This window comes from Synchiropus splendidus, chromosome 2, assembly GCF_027744825.2.
Source record: "Synchiropus splendidus isolate RoL2022-P1 chromosome 2, RoL_Sspl_1.0, whole genome shotgun sequence".
Classification (NCBI taxonomy): domain Eukaryota; kingdom Metazoa; phylum Chordata; class Actinopteri; order Syngnathiformes; family Callionymidae; genus Synchiropus; species Synchiropus splendidus.
The window spans coordinates 17249502-17267310 of NC_071335.1; the positions used below are offsets into that span (position 1 = coordinate 17249502).

Consider the following 17809-nt stretch of genomic DNA (forward strand, 5'->3'; position numbering starts at 1 on the left):
ACGAAACACACAGCGGAACCACCCACCTTTAGGATTGAAATAACCGGACTCGGGTTCTGAGAATAATCCACAGAACACTTCACGACAGTACAGTTGCCAGCACGGTATTATCATGCATTTTATTAAAGATCAAAGTAACAATACACAGGTATTGTAAGATAAACATTTAGTAGGATATTTTTCACAAAGAAACAAAGTCCTACAAATAACAGAATCTTCTTCAAAATTCTCAAAAGTACACAAGGTGCCGGGCACAACGATGGAGTCATGACGATTTGGCGAGCAGGTCTGACCAGGTTACATTCAAGTGTAAACGTTGAGATAAGAGGCAACATATCAGAGACCTGACAGCGGCGCCGCTGTCTCTGTGTGCTGTTTCAAACACGACTCACTCACACACACACACACACACACACAAATAAAATACATGACTGGGACATTTTTAATGCCAAACGGATGTAAATTGTAAATAACCTAAGGAAACCTTGACCTTTCTGACGGTGGCGCGGATTTATGTCATCGTTTTTACACTTCAGTGTGAAGTTCTTAATGTTCCGATCATGCCCTGGTCCCATCAAGGAATATTTCCTTTAGAAAGTGCAAAGCTTTGACTAACGTCTCCCTCTCATCATAACACACACACTTTTAAATGATTAGTTCATTCTGGGCACTTGTGACTAGCGTCTGGGGCTGCTACATTAGGAACTTCAAGTCATGGCCGGCTGGAATAAACCCTGGGGGGCGGGGTCAACGCTTCACCTCCACTGCCTGCTGGGGGTTATATCCTTCACTTCTTCAGTTCTTTGACACTTTTCGCACCACACACTTTGCACTTCTGGACTTTGGGTTTCCGCATTGGCATAGATCAGACAACTTCTCAACACAAACAGACAACATATGTTCGTTTGGGTTCCACTCTTGAAATGTATACAAAGAAGAGAAAGGAATCTCCCGCCCTGCAGTCATTCACATGTTTCCCACAGCCATTTAGGAATGAATAATATAAAACACAGAGGGTTGAGTATCATAGCTTATCTGTAAACAGAATGTTGTATATTTGACATCCCAAAAGAACCGACAGTGTTGGTCATTGACTAAGTCCATTCGTGTGGTAGTTGTAGTCAGCATTGCAACATGGGTAAAAATGTCTTTAAAATTTGGGTCCGGCTCTATGAGACGCCATCCGTCGCTGCCCCGTCACATCGTGAGTCAGAGCGGGCGCATGAAGAGGCCTCGGCTCCGGCGTGCAGCGCGGGCTCCCCCTGCTGGTTCACTGGAGTGGTCCTTTGGTCTGTCAGAGGGCTGGTGATGCCCAGACTGGACAGAGCATCCAGGGTGCCATCTGGGTCCACCATCATGTCAATGACTGCGGAGGGGAATGACATAGAAATTTAAATGGAAAATGAATTCAGAGCTCTATGTTACGCACAGTTATGTAACGACAAACATCCATAGTAACTTTTTTTTTAAATAATTTATTGACAATAATGTATCAATTAAAACAGAATTGGGGTAAAACACCTGCTTTTCAGAGCTTTTTTATGTGACTTCCTTTATATTATAACAACTGAAAAAATAAACTAAAAATAAATAAATGTTAAAAGTAAATTTCTACACATTATTATTATTATTGTAGTTGTTGTTGTTATTATTGTTAGGACTAATAGTAGTATTATAAAACTACCACAAGAAAGTCAAGTCCATACCTAGCAGTTGTCGTTCCACTCTCTTCAGGTCTTGGATGATAGTTGAGATCTCCTGTCACAGAGCACCAAGTCATAGAATTCAGTCAGGAAACAGCAGTAATGTATTTACCGGGGTTCATGTGAAGCCAGATTAAATAGTGTTAACTGAATTAGGAGCACACCGACTGATGATTTACAGAGTCACACGTCACAGCCAATAAATCTGTGCTTCCTCTGCCACACACACAACAGGTTTAGGTGATTTGATCCAGCACTGTAGCACTGACACTCATGGTGTCAGACTCAGTCAGTAATCCCATATTTTGTGTTGAGGGTGGATTTAGAGTTCCACAACACTAATCCATTTCACTGAATGGCTATTGGATTACTGATGTAAATAGCTTCCTCGTCCAAAGATTTCATTAATGCACTCAGGAAAGGTTTCTTATAGCTCAGCGTTTCTTGTGCCATTCAGGCCAGAGAGTGGCGCCATGCAAACATTAGACTAGTTGAATATCCAGAGGACATACTTCTACAATGGAAAATTAATTTTTCCATCTCCCCAGAAAATAATGCTTTATTGTGGTTCAGAAGCATCAACACATTTTGTCAGCACTGCACTCACTGAAACTAAAACTAAAATTTAATTATGGTTTTCCACGTTTCAAGAGTCATTCGCAGTGTTAGACTCACATGTGAAATACTACTGTCCATCCATTTCCAAGTCATTAACTGTTTGAAATACATGAAACTCAATTCCTTTTGGCTCCAGAAATCATTGGGTTTGGATTGAATAAACCCGTGCATCATATGGTTTGGCTATTACACTAAATTCCGTAATGAAATGCCGCAGCTATCATCTTGGCAACTGGATGGTGCTTCGGCCATGTTTGCAGTCTTTGTGGTGGTGCCTATTTTGTTAACTTTAATTCAATAAAACTTTGAAGATATACATTAAAAAATCATATTCAGCCGCTCACTCAACAAGCAAAAAAGCTCCATAGGATATAGGAACAGATAATTATATGTTTTTGAATGACAACTTAATGGAATAGTAAAAAACAGTCAACATGGTAGTCACCTTGTTGGAGCTCTTCAGCAGTAGAGAGTCGTGCTCCATCTGAAGCTTGTTCTCGATCTCCTCCCATTTCCGTTCTTTATCCTTGAACAGAATCCTTGACAAAAAAAAGAGAGTCAGCTAGTTCTGGTTGTATTTCACTGAGTGAGGATGTGAATTCTGGGTCTCAGAAACACATATAAAGAGGGTTATTCTTATGCTGAGTCTAAATGGACACAATTTATAGCAGGGTGTCAGAGACTCTCCCTGTGACGTGACACTCCGAGACCTCTTTATAATTCCATTACTGGCTGCATATTAGAAATTGAACCAAAAATTGAAGTGTTTTCAGGCAGTACAAACCTTGTCAATGCTCACCTTATCTTGCAGGTTGTTTTCTCCACAGACTGTCGTATCCTGGCTGAAAGTTGACTCACAGATGCCAGAAGTAAACTATCCAATCCCGCCTGGAAAGTCATGAGAAGAAAGGCAAAGAAGATGCCCATTGTTTTTGAGACCGATTACACTGGCAGCAGACACCCAGTGGACTGGTTTTAAACTGCATCCTTTTGGCATGCTCTCCCTGTGCTTCAATTTGTTTCCTTGTGGACACTCTGATTTCCTCCCAAGGTCCAAGATGAATTAATAATTCATTTGTGACTCCATGTTGTCTGTAGGTGTGAGCAAGGATTTTTGTACTGTAATGTCTAACCCTCTCACCCTATGTAGCTGGGACAGGCTTCAGCCCCGTGTTGAGCCCAGCATGAAAATAAGAGGGAAGAAATGAATGTCTTTAATCTAAAAAGATGACAGGAACAGATCATTCGGTGGCAAGTTTGTCCATATGTGCTACAAGATAGTCAAACTGGAGTTGCACACTACACCTACCTCATCTCTGTTCCAAGTCTGCCGACGAATAGAACGTGACCCATTTCCACTGGAGGTTCTGGCTCTGAGTTCAACAGACTGTCCATTGGTTCCAATGCTGTCATCAAGGGAGGAAGCGGCAGGATCCAGACTTTCATCACAGACCTTCTCCTTCATGTAAAACATGACACAAATGAATCAAACGTTTCCCGCAGTTTTTGTTGCATTTTTCTTTTGAACCGTACCCCGACTGTGGGGTCGGCGGCAGCCGGGCTGACGGAGTCGATCTCTCCGGCGACATCGTGGATCTCCCTGGCAAGCATGGCCAGGTCTTTGGCTAGGTCCTGGCTAATCCTAAAAGATGTGACATAACAATGAAACCCATGTTAAAAAACTTATAAGATGGTCAATTCTGCTGACCTGGCGATCTCTTCGCTGTGGGCCGTCCAGTCTCTCATGTACTCGTCCTGATCCCGGGAGTGCTGCTTCACGGCCACGAGAGCCGCGGGGTTCGGGGTTGCTGGGGCAGAGCCGCTGAGCTGAGCCACTCGGGTGGCAGGAAATGGTCTAGACAGTGCCTCTTTGGATAGGTGGCGGTTTGAGCCGTACTCATCCTCTGAGGTGGAAGCGTACTCCACCGGTACGCGACGCCAGCGAGCACCAGCTATAACAACAACAACAACAAAAGTGAGGGAAGCGCCAGACAGATAAAGACATAGAACAATATCACTCACCTGCAGGTGTTGTATGTCCGTATGACGAGGATTTACTTTTGTCAGGTAGTTTTGAGGCACTGTTGGCCCGGGCTCTGGGTCCAGACAGTGAAGCCACATTCAGCCCTCTCAGTCCTTGTCTAAGGGCATAATCTCCAGCGGCACCACGGGCTCCTGCACCTCTCCTCGTCACAGTGGCTTCAGAGTCGCTCTGTGCTGATGGGGACCCGACCCGGGGCCTCCTCGGCTGAGCCAGCGCCTCTATCCTTGACATGCCCCTTTTACCCATCCCCGTTCTGGATGTGGAACTAGCAGTGGAGGCCTCTGATGCCACAGACATTCTGTCCAAATCTGCAGGTTCAGTATCAGAAGACTCGCCCAGTCGAGCTTTCCGCAGGAGTGACGTCCTAGTCGGCCTGGGTTTGGGAACATTGGCAGCTTTGCTGGATGCGGATGATGCTGGGACCTGGTTGTTTTTAGCGCGACTAGATTTGGTGCTTGCTCCAGCTTTGGTGCTCCCTGATTGGTCTCTTGGATGAGACCCTTTAGACTCCTGGGTGGAGGTGGGTTGTGAGTCAGAGAAAAGCGAGTTGGAGTTGATGTCGTCATCAGTAAGATCCTGAGATGTCCATGGCTGACTAGACAGCTGCGGACCAGACAATCTGGTCTTGACTCTTCTGTCGTGGGTGTCCCTGCCTGCAGAAGGCCCTTTGTGGCTTGAACACAAAACTGTTTTCTCCTTCTGTTGACCTGCCAGGGCTCTGCGTTTCTGGACCACTCGCCTCACTCCATCAGCCTGGCTGACAGTGCTTGTTGTATCCACATCGGACTCCGGTGACACTGACCCTTCAATGGAGTGGCTGGGTGGGTCACCTTGATCTGACACAGTCGTCTCCAAAAAGGCCGCAACAGCTTCCGAGTCTTTCTGCAGCACGGCACTGTCAAGTCCCACATCCCGAGTCCTGCCTGCTGTCACTCCATCAATTCGTGGAATGAGCTCGATGGGGATGTTGGAGCTTGGTTTCTCTACAGTGAAACTCTCCTGCCTCAGCAAAGGTTTGCCACCACTTTCCCTGGCCTTCTCCTCCTCCTTCTTTTTCCTCCTCCCCTCCTCCACTCTCCTGTCTCCACCAGACATCGGATGAGGGGGGAGCTTATTCAACCCACTTCTGCCACCACCGCTGTCTTGTGACCTCGCTGGTGAGGAGCGACTCGGACTCCCTCCTGTTCCAGATCCAGTCCGACTCCTCCCCCTCGAAGTCTTATCCTCCCTATTCTCCTTCTCCTGCAGCTCTGTGTCCTGTTTTTCTCCCATATCTACATGCGAAACAGAACCCACCATCTTCCCTGTGGAGGGCTCCTCTCCAGGCAGTTGCGGTAAAGTTCTTCTCTTTCGTTCAGAAGCGAATGAACGGCTGGATTCACTGGTGTCTCCTGAAACCATATAAGCACCATTTATCTATTTTTCTTTTTTACATTTTCAGTTCTATATAGCTCACGAGGCCGATCAACTATGAATCAATACCTCGTCCTTCTGTGACCATTGAGTGGCTTTCACCCCCTGATCCCTCAGGGTCTGTCCTTACATGGGTGGCAGCCAGCGTGGCCCACTGTGAGACCCAGCGGGGGCCACCCACCATCAGTTCCTCCGAAACGCACTAGAGAAAGACACAATGAATATCAAGCAAAAATGATACCATGACTGTTCATACCTGACAAGTTATAGGCAGACAAGTCAGACACGAGGAACAATTTTGGAGGTAGGTTCATTTCAGGGTTTCATCTACGATCAGAACACATTCATTCTGGTTGTGGAAAAAGTGCTCATTCAATCATATCTAAAGAGTGGCATGGCGGAGGTACGCGCTGTCCAAGTGCCTTTCTGCTTAAAATGGGCCTTGAGAGTGATCTTGTTCCATTTGACCAGATTTATTTGACAATATTGTGAGGTTTTTTTAGCAAAAGCGAACAAAATACTTTGAAATACGGAGGTCGAATCATGTAGGTGATGCTAGGCCTCTGAATAAATAATCAAAATATAAACATTTTGATCTGAGATATTGTTTAAATCCCTTTCAGGAGTGTGGTTAAAACCGTTTCTGCTGTACCTCTGCCTTTCCTCTGTCTCTGCTGGAAGACTTCTGCGTTGAAAAGCGGTCCACGCCGCCCAGCCGCGACACACACACCGCCTCCTGCTCATCGACACCAAACACCTAAAACAAACACATGACTGAACAAACTCTGTTCACAAAAGACGGTTGGGAATGAAAAATGAAATTGGTGAAAGAGATGAAGGTTTATTACATGTCTCTTCCTGCGCACCTTGTCAATCATCCTTCTGGCCTCCTCAGCTTCATGGTCTCCATTCTCCATTTCAATGGTGTACGTCCCTCTGTCACTGAAATCATCACCATGGGAACGAGACTCATCGCGGCCACTCGTCTGCTGCATGCCAGGGCCACTCCGTTTTTCCCCAAATTTGTTGGAAGGTTTACGTCGGCGTGCTGGACTGTCTTCCTCAATAAAAAGTCCTTCAGGTACGTTTGCCCGAGCGGCCCGAATCTTCACTCCAGGATTCCCCCATGGACCCCAAGGAGCCTCTTCTAAGGCTTTACGCTGTTCTCCGAGCGCATTCTCTGTGTCGCTCTGTGTGCCGTCCTCGTGTTTGCTACCTGGTGAGTGGTTAAAAACATGTCAAAAAGGTGAAACAAAACATGAGTTATCAATGTGCTTTGGTTGCTACAGTCAATAGACAGAGAAAAGCACATACCTTTTAAACTCCTCAGGTGAATGGGTACGTCACTCTTGACACTTTCCCCATCCTCCTCAGCAGCTGGCTCTTTAAGCGGCAAGGGCAGTTCGTTTTGGGCCAGCCAATCTGCCACTTTGACTTCTGCTGCCACCATAGCAGTCTGAAGCGGACTCAGCTCCTCGCCAACAGCCCGTTTGGGTCGCGGCCTGGTCTCCGTTCCCGCTTTCGTCACTCGATCTTTCACAGTGACTTTTCCAGACGCCCCGGGGTCAAACTCAATGGTAAAAGAAGCGTGGCCGTGGACAGGCTCAGGAGCAGAGGGCGCGCCGGCGCCGGGATCTCGGACCTCAGCGCTTGCTTTAGTCGATGACTGTGAATCCTTGTTGGGAATTTCAAAGTAGTTCTGCTCCTGGCAGGATGCTAGGGGCAGGGAGGATTTCCGGTGCTCCGAGTTTTTCTTTGTTTCTGTTCCAAGCAAAGACACAAGGTTATCGGCAGCATCATGAACAGAAGACTCCTTGCTAATGACGTGATGAAGTGGACCTTTAAGTGGGTCATTAATGCCCAACTTATAAGTGGAGAATACTGACCCCTACTGAAGAAAGCCTGCAGCAAATACAACATGTGGTACAGAAGAAACATGTTTATGAAGTGACTTTGACTAGTTTATATAAAGAACCTAAAAATAGAAACAGAGCACTTCAGTAGTTTCTTACAACAACTGGAAGATTTCTCTTTCACAATATTTAACAGCATATCAGCGTTCCCTGTCATTTAAATTATTCAAAATTTTATGAAATATGTATTTTAAAGAGCCTGCTGTACATACTGTCGCACCATTTTGGTAACCTTAAAATCTAAGGGAGATATAAAAGATAATAAACAGCACATTAAAATGTTAGAATCAATAATAATCTATATTATTTTATAATAAACACATGATTGACAGAGTAAATACCACCCTTACAAAATGAAATAAAAATGATTTTTGTAAAAATATGAAAAATAAAGATATTAAATAAAAATGTTTTATTAATTTTATTTTAATATATACTTTGTAGATATCTCAATATAGATATATACATGAACATGCAGAATACCATAAAACAGAATAAATAATAATTACATATTTGGGCACAATAATGCCTCGAGGTCACGCATGAAAATTTCACAGACAGAAGGGCTAAAGACAGGAAAATATCAAAGGACATGTCAAAGGTCAAGTTATATAAATAAATACAGTATAATTATGGAATAATACCATCATCATTTCTCTTACTAAGAGCTATTAAATTAGATTTAAAACATTACATAACTATAAACATTATATGACTATATATTTTGTAATATACATATATACATAGAATTCATTTATCCATGAATTTGAAACTGATATGATGCATTTTCCTTTTATTACAGTGAATCATGTGATAGCAGAAGTTATCAACACTCCTTGCTAGGATGAAGCTTTGTTTGTTGTGGCCACATGATGCAATGAAAGTAACATAGTAAGTAGTAAAGAAGAAGTAGCATTCTTCAATTGCTATTTCCGTCACCCCCATTTCTCACAGCTTCTGTGTATCTCATTGTACTGACTACAGCGTGAAACTAACACAACCCAACCAAACTGCATTACTCTGCCTGAGGAATAGCTGGTAGCTAGAAGCTCACAACATCAGACAAAAACCTCAAAACTACCTTCAGCTTTGTCACGTTTCCGATCAAGGGTCTTTTCTTCAGGTCTTCCAGTGCTTTGGTCATCAGCTTGTCCATCTCCCCACCAAGCTGGCTGGCCGTAAAGAGGGGTACCCCGATGCAGCAATGCAACATCAGCTAAAATAAAAAAGTCATTCAAGTGCAGCATAGCTTCTAATAAAATATTATGTTTAAATACCTAGTCTAACTTTTCCGAGCCGCTGATGTTGTTTACTAATCATACCTGCAGCCTTCTCCTCTAGTCTGCTGACATCAGGGGGCTTGGCTGTGGCCCCCTCACACGTGGGTGCTGTCGTGGCCTCAGGGGGTCTCATGTCTGGCTTTGGTGGTTCTCCTTCCAGCAGCCTTCTCTGGCTCAGCTGAAGCTGACTGCTCAACTTCTCATGCTGATAGAAAACAAAACAAAAATATTCAAGAATAATTCAACATACTAAAATGAAACTTAATAATGACTCAACTTTCCGTATTTCATCACCTTGAGGGCTTCTTCTGGGATGTGCAGCTCTCCTCGAACCACGGTGAAGAGGTTGGTATGTGCGGCAGGTTAAGGTTGTAACATCTAAGCTACTGATCTATTATGCAGTTGTCGCAGGAGGATGAAATTACAGCATGGTTCACGTTCACTGACCTTGTGGCACTGGGCCGGACGGACACATATAAGCATTCTGGAAAGGATATCATATCCGAACCGCAACTTGTCGTCCGTTTGCAGCGTCACGTACATCTGCTCCTGTATTCTGACATCGTTGATGAAGGTCTGCGACCCATATAAAGTCTTTGTCAGCTAAAGTTTCAGCTTGACTCATTGAATAGGCAATAATAAATACTGATGCTCAGACACTCACCCCATTGAGGCTGCCCAGGTCTTTGACTTTATGCTCATCTGTATTGGCTTCATAGTTGATGACAGCATGTTGTTTGTCCACGCTGCGAGACTGAATCACAGAAAATCCAGTCAATCGCTGTAATCTATGATAATCTCAGTCCCACAGATCGTAATCCAGACGGATGTCAGCCCAGAGAAGTGGGTTTTCTCACCTGCAGCATAAGTTCGCAGTCATCCCGGCCCACAAATATCATCTCTCTGGGAAGACGATGGCGCGTCCCCCCGCCGCTCACGAGGAACCAGGACGTCAGACTCATCTCTGCTTCGGGAGCTGACCCTTGACTTTTAAAGCATCCTGCTAAAATCAGACGGAGGGCATGATGACTGTGATGTATGACTAAATATGAGCTGAAATAGAGATGACACACAAATGAAGAAAAAAAAGCTCTGCCCTCCAAGCTCCATTTTGGAACATGTTGTCCCCAAATTTTGTCAGTTTGAGGCTCAATAGAGGTGAAGAAGAGATTGAAGACTGGCTGTGACAGGCAGGCTTCATAATGAAGACGTGAGTGCAGCTTTTGAACATGCGTGTCAAACTCAAACTCAAGGCTCTGGGGCCAAATCCGGCCCTTCGAATCACTTTATATGGCCCGCAAGAGTGAAAGTGAAATCCATATAGTCGTCAAAAAAAGGTCTTATATTATAGTAAATAGTTTGATCCACTGGACAGTGTTTCGTATTTTACCCCCCTTGCTTGACTGAATTTGTTTGTAACTCTCCTGACACAAAGACTGAAAGCAGAGTTAGGAGTGGCACGGAGAAGACAATGACGTTTTTAGTGGGAGTGACCAGACAGGAAATGAGCATATCTGAGGCACGGCTCTGGATCACAAACATTTAGTGGCCAGAAAGGGTTGTATATTGACCAAATAGAATTCATATTTGAGAAAAAAAAAAGTGGCAGCTATGTAAGCACAAAATGTTCTCTACATAAGCACACATAGAGGTTCTAAAATGTCCTTCCCATGAACTCTTAAAATCCACACACACTTTTTGTTTTCACCACCACTGACCTGGCATTTGACCAGTGGGAGGCCAACTACAACTGACAGCCGATAATAATATGAGAGCGATATCGGGATGTTCCTCCTCTTTTCAAATCCGCTGGCGCTATCTCTGTGATCAACGCTCTTCCAGGGACAACAGTCACATGGAGTACAGACACTGATCTGCCTCCTCTAGAATTGAGCAAATTGGTTGAGCAGTAAATCAGACCACAAAGAGAAACAGGAAGTGGGGGGAGACGAAGGCAGCCATGATGCACCTGATCCTTGCATCATCGTCTCCGCCTGACACTCTAACACCACCTCTCTGAAGTTGCCAGACATGAACAACAAGAAGCAGAGCCGCTCTTTACCATGACACTGACAGCTGGCCCTCCTCCTATAGGAGCAGCTTTAGGCAGGCCTGACTTTTGCTGACTCATGCTCAATGCCGTGGACCTTAAACACACACGCTGATGTGGAGCATCACCACTATCCGTTTCTGAGTGGACGCAGTGGCCTGACTTGTAGTGGCCCAGATACACGCTTGACCAGCTCCAACCTCACCCAGACACAGATATCTGAAACTGATTTGTGCTAGTGGGCCATTATATAAAAGAAAAATGAGGCGAGGAAAACAGTCAAAACCGCCAAACGCTGACAAATAACCTAAAGAAAACAGGTCAGCGTTTGACATTTAATCATGACAATATGCTAGCTAATAAAGCCAGCATCAATTAGACGAGTATGGATGTTTAGATAATTCACCCGTGAATTATGCGCTAAATCACTAAGATATCGCTACCATACATGTTACTGGCGACTGTAGATACAGTACAGAAAGCGTCATTTCGGTTGTATTTTGGTGTTACATCCATTGATCTGAGCGTATGGGCGACATTATGTCTATCTCGACGATGTTGGTTTTCGCCTTCCATCCGGCCTCCAGATGAAGCGACAACGCAGAGAATCCGACAGTACGACAGCAGAGGAACATTCATGTCACTTACCAAGCGATGTGAGGAAGAATCAGGTCGAAATTCAGAGGGTTCATCCACATCGATGATGCTGCTCCCGAGCGTCTCTGCTGCCCAGCCCAGACGATAACGCACTACTGTGTCTTGGTCGCCAGGTGGTGCTGCAGGCTCAATCTTGAAGGAAGCCCGCGCAGACGTAGAAGCAGAAGAGTTGGTGTTGTAGGAGGAGATGTAGCGGAAGTCCTAACGTAAGTAGTCGGAATAGTATTTGTTGAAGTAGTAGTGGAAATACGAAATAATAAATAACATTAGTTAGTCCCACATTGGGGGATTTCAGCAATTATTTTTTGTAAACAGTACTCGAGGTAGCATAAGAAATAGTTAATGTATTTACTGTATATCAAATGTGTCTACAACTGCCACTAATATAGGTTGCATTTGTGGAGGAAGAAGCGTAGCACCACGCCATTTTTTTCGTATTTAACAACGATTTATTTAAGTAGCAGCAGTATTTTGGTTAGTTTGAGAACGAGTAATGCTTTTAAGTGCACGTATGGTAACACGATTAGGTCGTGTACAACCACAAACGCTAGGGGGCGACGGAGTCTTGATAATGACGTCACTCTGATCGTCGTTAGTAGAAAATGTGCACTTAAGTCAGTCAATATACGCGTGATGACATCTTTGAATCTAAGCACTGGTGAAGTTTAACAGGTGAACGTTCTAAAAAGTCATTGAACTAAAGTTCAGGTGTTTCCCCAACCCAACCTTTCAACTGTGTCTGTTATATCTATCATACTGTTACATCCATACACGATGAACTGTATATAACATACTGTTCGTCGTGTTTAGAAGACTGTCTGGAGTTCGTTTTTCCAAGTTTAATCGGTGTTAATGGTGGTGTTCACACCATCAATGCTGAAGACGTCAAATTTACTTTTAATTTATTGCGTGTAACTAGACGCACATTAGCAGTTATTACATTAAAATGTGTAACAAAGATGCAAATTACGAAAATACCAATTTTATCATTTTGCTGCTATTTCTACCTTTTGTTTCTACCGTTTAGTTTATAATTTAATAAATATCTAACTTTACCCTCTAACTTTAAGTTATTGTGTCAATGGAAAGTGAAAGTTTGATAAGCGATTCGTTATAGAGAGCGCCATCTATTGGGCTCAGAAAAACACTACTTTGCTGAGCTCATTTGCTCCAAGCAAACATCCCTATGATTCTGAAAAAAAAAATCATTAAAAAAAATGGTTTCAGAAAGAAATGAACTTTTTTTAAATTTAATTATTCATATTCTAGTATTTTTTTTTTCTTTGATTGATCACGTTTTGGGTTATTATAAACACAACATATGAATTACTGTTAAAAAATGGCTTTAAGTCTAAACAGTAAAATCACAGTTGCAATTTTAATAGGTTCAGCTGCTGTAAATATTTTCTTGCAATGAAATTCATGTTAAAGTGTTACATTGTTTTAAAAATAATTGAATTGAATAAGTGAAAGTGTTACACGCAGTAGTAGAAAGGGGCATACAACAGCATTTCACACAAGTTTAAATTTGCACATTTAATCTTAATGAGTCACCAGCAACATGGTTCCTCCAACTCTTATCCAAACCTTTATTGGGGCAAGAAATTATTTATGTTGCTGCATGCTACTTTCTAGTGAAAAGTTAATTCTAGTTTTGTTTATTATATATTATTTATTAGTATTATACTCTGTAAATCACAATATTTCACTGCATTGTGGAATTTCTTTTTAAGATATTTATGTCGCCTTCACATAATTAATAGGGTTGTAAGTACAGCAAAAAAAATAGTAGAGGGTATTGAATGAAGTCATAGCAGTCACTGAGGAGACAGCAGGTGACTACCTCAGCACCTGAAGAAGGGCCATTCAAAGTTCCTCTCGGTAATTACTTGTGCTTATGTACTTACACTTGCATAAACGAATTTATCATCCGTATAAATAAACATTGACTTTAAATCTATTTCTAGAGTTATATATGTATTTATATAAACTAAAAATAGAATGAAGTGTTAATTTAAGACATGAAGGCTGATGGTCTCAGCTGCTCAACATCAGAACGTCAGTTCACACGCTCTCTCTCTTTCTGGATCCCTCTCGCTCTTAGCCCCGCCCCCTCGCTCCCCCTCCGTCCATTGGTGTCTTCAGGGTCTCTCCCGTCCATAGGTAGTCTCCACAATGAGTGTCCATTGGTGTTTATGATGGCTGGCCCCCCCTCCCACTGGCCGCCTTCGCCCTGCCCACGTCTTCTATGTCTCGGTACGTCCATCTCCTGACGTTCAAGTTCGCAGGAACGTCACGTCCGCACTTGAACTTGCAGCTCAGGGGGGGCACTCCGGACCCCCATCACTCTCTTCTGGCGAACAAGTCATGAGGAGCTCCGCAGAGCGCGCAGCGTCTCGTTCCGTGTGACCGGCGCGTCTTCTTCTCCCAGCCTGCCGCTTGTCGTTGATCGGAGCAAGCTCTCGTTGTTGTTGCTGTCGGATGCCAGAAGGATCAATGAAGATATTCCACTCGGACTTGTTCGCAGAGGATTTCCCAATGTGAAGAGCCCACTCTGAACCAACATGTCTCGCCGCAAGCAGGGCAAACCCCAGCATTTGAGCACACGGGAGTTTTCACGTAAGTAAACCGGCTATTGCTATTTAACACGCGACATGGCGACACTGGGGAGAACTTTAAAAGCAGCGGGACTTTCAACCCCGGATGAACCGAAATATAACGCGTGTCATTCTTAAATGCCGGAACAGAAGCAAACTTGACAAGCGCACTTGTGTTGCCTTTACTGGACTATCGCGGGACTGGTGGCCGGAGACCCTCGAGCTCGGCGCTTTCTCAAGTTTTCCGGTCATTTCTAGCGCCTTCACTTTGGCAAGGGCAACTGATAGCTTTATCCCCCTCCTAATGGTTTGTAAAGATCATCATTGAAAACATTTGCGGAACAAAATGTCAGGGCTCGACTTCAATAATTACCCTTTATTGACCGGTGTTTTGTCAGGTTGTTCCGTCATCACGCGTTGCTTATACTATAAGGGATTACAAGCCTATAATTCTGGGATCAAGTCACAACTCGCTGCATTTGAAATAGACCTCTTGTTTTCTTCATTGAGAAACCAAGTATATTCTCGCACTTCATGGCTTCTTTAATGGGCTGGTCCTGACGCGACTCTGCCAGTAGGGGGCGCAGTTTGATTGTCGTCTTGTGGGCCACTATTGAACTTGAACTTGGTCTTCTTCCAAGTCATGTCAGCAATATTAATGTGAAGCGTAATTATTGCAAGAATCACACGTTAGTAATTGTGAAAATACTAGAAGATACTCCCTTCTGTTTTGATTCATGTAAAATATTTAAAACAAAACAAAAAAAAAAATTGTTTTAGTACAAGAGAATGCATATGTATGGTATGTGCAATCATTAATTTATTTATTGTGACATTCATACGCTAATGCTTGTCTATACAATTGCAATATACACTACTTTACTCAGATAATTTATGATTTTTAAGCAAAAATGTCTCAAGTCAACTTGTTTATTTACTAATTATTTACTAAAAATAAATAAACCTTGTTCTGCTCTGTAAGAAATAATGCTGCAAAACAAGAAACAAAGCAGCCTAAATGTTTTTTTTTTCTTTTTAATTGCAATATCCACTCCTGATTTAACACCTAAACCACTTTCAGCCCCGGCAGTTTGATGTCTAAGGAAGGAGGAAAAACAAGATTATATTTGCCGTTTTCAAAGTTCTTCACATTGCAGTCGCTCTGCATCAAAATGAGATTACTTGGTTTGAAGAAAATCTTTGTGGCCAACTCGTGGTCACACTCTTCGGCAGGGTGCGTGGCATAAGCTGGTTAAGATAAGCTTCTGTCGGAGCGGGAAGAATTCCCTCATCTTTAATGCAGCTGAACATCCAGGTAACTGGGCCTATCTTGCATAGTCCCTTCACACCTTCTCGTCTGACCCGACAAGGAATTAAAGCCACGAGAATTCATCACAACTTATCTCAACATCCCAGTCGAGACGTCCAATGACGTTTACCATGTGGCAGCATGACTTCTTTTAAAGCTCTCTCTCACTCTCTCTCCCTCACACACACACACGCACACATTCTCTCTCTCTCTCTCTGCAAGTACTTCAGGGACCTACTCCACATCCAACCCCTCAATGTCTAACCTTGGTTCATAAGATCCCAGCACTTTTAACGAAATGGGGTCCAATCATCTTGAACTCAAATTAGAATCTATTTTTTGATCCTCAGAGGTGTTAGGTTCATTAAAAAGCGAGATTGGCAGCACAATAAAGAGGGTCAAGCAACTTAATCGTTGGGCTGTTGCCTGCTAGCTGAACATGTCAGCCCTTGTCGAAGTGACTTGTGTGCTTCACGTTCCAGCTCAATATATGTCTTTGTTGTTGTTTTATTGCTTCCTATTGCTTCTTCTTACTTTTTCACTTAAAAATATCCAGCTAATATTCGTGATATAACTGAACTTGTCGATCATTTTGTGCTCAACCAGCCAATCCCATGAGAGGACATCATAACAACACCTGCCCTCCAGAATTCCTCTCAACTGTGTCTAACTTTGCTGTTTCCTCTCCTCCAGCTGAGCCGCTGTCAGGTGTTTTACCAGGAGAGGACTCTCAGGACTCCCCCAGGCTGGGTGTAGCGCAGGGTGAGCCCCTGAAAGGGGACCAGGACCTTCTGACCTGCGGACAGTGTCACACCCGCTTTCCCTTGGGTGACATCCTACTGTTCATCGAACACAAACGGAGGCAGTGTCATGCCAGCCTTTGCCTGGACAAACCTTTGGACCGTCCACCTTCGTCCCCACTGGCCTCGCCTCTCTCAACGTCCTCCTCGCACTCACGGACCCCCCTTCAGCACCCACGAAGGACCTCTCACCCCGTAGAGGTGGCCGTTCAAGTGTCGCCGTATGACGAGGATTGTTTATCTGCTCCGTTGCAAGGAATAATCCCCAAGCAGGAGAACATCACAGGTAAAAACACTGCAGTCGAGGGCGCATACATGGCTGCGTGCCAAAACAAACTATAGAGACGCAAAAGTGTGAAGTGAGTATTTTCTCTGAGAGGAAGTGAAGATGCGGAGTGGGTCACACTTTTGCAGGTTCAGATGAAGTCAGTCACAAAGGGGAACAAAAACTTGATGCATCTGTGGTGAAAGGGGAAAATACACTGTACCTAACCGCTGCTTTTAAAACGGAAGACCCTCTCTCAGTCTGTACCAGAAAGTCTCCATCATGTCACACATCTGCGTTGGTGTCACACGTCTCCACTTGTACCCCATAAAGTCTGAATCGTTTTTATGTAGATTTTGGATCAGCTTTCAGCATCAAATCAGTGCCGATGATGGCAGCATGTAGAAATGAATATACAAATTCATGCTGTTGCATATTAATGCAACAACCTCTTGGGAATTAAGCGCCCCTTAAGTGTATTTACGAATAATTAAATGTACATGTTAAAGGCGTCCTTATCAATATTAGATTAGAAGAGTAAATGCAAAGTGGATGTGATGGCGTGAAAAGAGCAGCCGCTCATCGAAGTACACGACTGACGGTACGACGCTGTTTTTAAATGATGAAAGATGAATTGCAATTTAGTGGCTGAAATTTGCATTTACTATTCACCCATTTGTTAAATAACATAGCATGGTGTTCCCATACAAAAGTTGCTGATAACCTAATTGGTCAGTTGTATCATTAGTATTCTGCATTGTGTTGTACAGACTGGAAACTTCACTTCAAGCTCAATTAGAAAAGGTGCTCAGCCTCTGATGAGCCTATCTCTCTCACACAACAACCAGCTGTGCTCAACCTCCATTGCGAGAAAGAGAAGTATGTTTTAGAAATTGAAACACTCAAACAAAGAAACCGATTTTCGGAATGGCGCCGTCACAGATGTGTTCGGTTCCTGTGGCCTTCACTGCCATCCTACCTTATTACAGGCCCATAATTCTCCCTGCAAACTGTGATCCAGGAACGTTACAGAGAACGTAATTATCCCCTGCTAATATTTATTTGAAGAGCCCCGCTGCCACTAATTGTCAGTGTTTTTTTTCTTGACTTGAGCGATTAATTACCTCTTTTGTCGGTCACTGGAGCTGGAATGCGTTGTT

General features: G+C 43.6%; 2 protein-coding genes across 5 annotated transcripts in view; one reads left to right on the forward strand and one right to left on the reverse strand.

The window, feature by feature from the left end:
• Positions 1 to 106: 106 nt before the first annotated feature.
• Positions 107 to 11807, reverse strand: LOC128753749 (centrosomal protein of 170 kDa-like). 3 transcript variants are annotated; one of them, XM_053855801.1, is made up of 19 exons: positions 11670 to 11807; positions 9829 to 9974; positions 9636 to 9725; positions 9466 to 9547; positions 9266 to 9321; positions 9014 to 9176; positions 8773 to 8907; positions 7093 to 7539; positions 6645 to 6994; positions 6431 to 6535; positions 5848 to 5980; positions 4344 to 5756; positions 4030 to 4273; positions 3855 to 3963; positions 3631 to 3780; positions 3121 to 3209; positions 2767 to 2860; positions 1707 to 1758; positions 107 to 1366 (listed from the first exon to the last, which is right to left on the reverse strand). In XM_053855801.1, the coding sequence occupies exons 2-19, from the start codon at positions 9931 to 9933 to the stop codon at positions 1170 to 1172; spliced, it is 4014 nt and encodes a 1337-aa protein (XP_053711776.1). In that variant the 5' UTR covers positions 9934 to 9974; positions 11670 to 11807; the 3' UTR covers positions 107 to 1169. The 3 variants fall into 3 exon arrangements, with proteins under 3 accessions (XP_053711776.1, XP_053711774.1, XP_053711775.1); XM_053855799.1 differs by having other exon boundaries at positions 6627 to 6994; XM_053855800.1 differs by having other exon boundaries at positions 6627 to 6994; positions 9829 to 9971; positions 11670 to 11761.
• Positions 11808 to 11862: 55 nt separating this feature from the next.
• Positions 11863 to 17809, forward strand: part of LOC128754324 (B-cell lymphoma/leukemia 11A-like) — a 35816-nt gene continuing 29869 nt past the window's right edge. The window contains exons 1-3 of one of the 2 annotated variants that reach the window (XM_053856854.1): positions 11863 to 11884; positions 13783 to 14297; positions 16278 to 16670. In XM_053856854.1, the coding sequence (XP_053712829.1) occupies positions 14243 to 14297; positions 16278 to 16670 (448 nt within the window). In that variant the 5' untranslated portion in view covers positions 11863 to 11884; positions 13783 to 14242. Of the gene's footprint in view, positions 11885 to 13782; positions 14298 to 16277; positions 16671 to 17809 lie in introns of those variants that run through there. The other variant, XM_053856855.1, reaches the window with a different exon arrangement.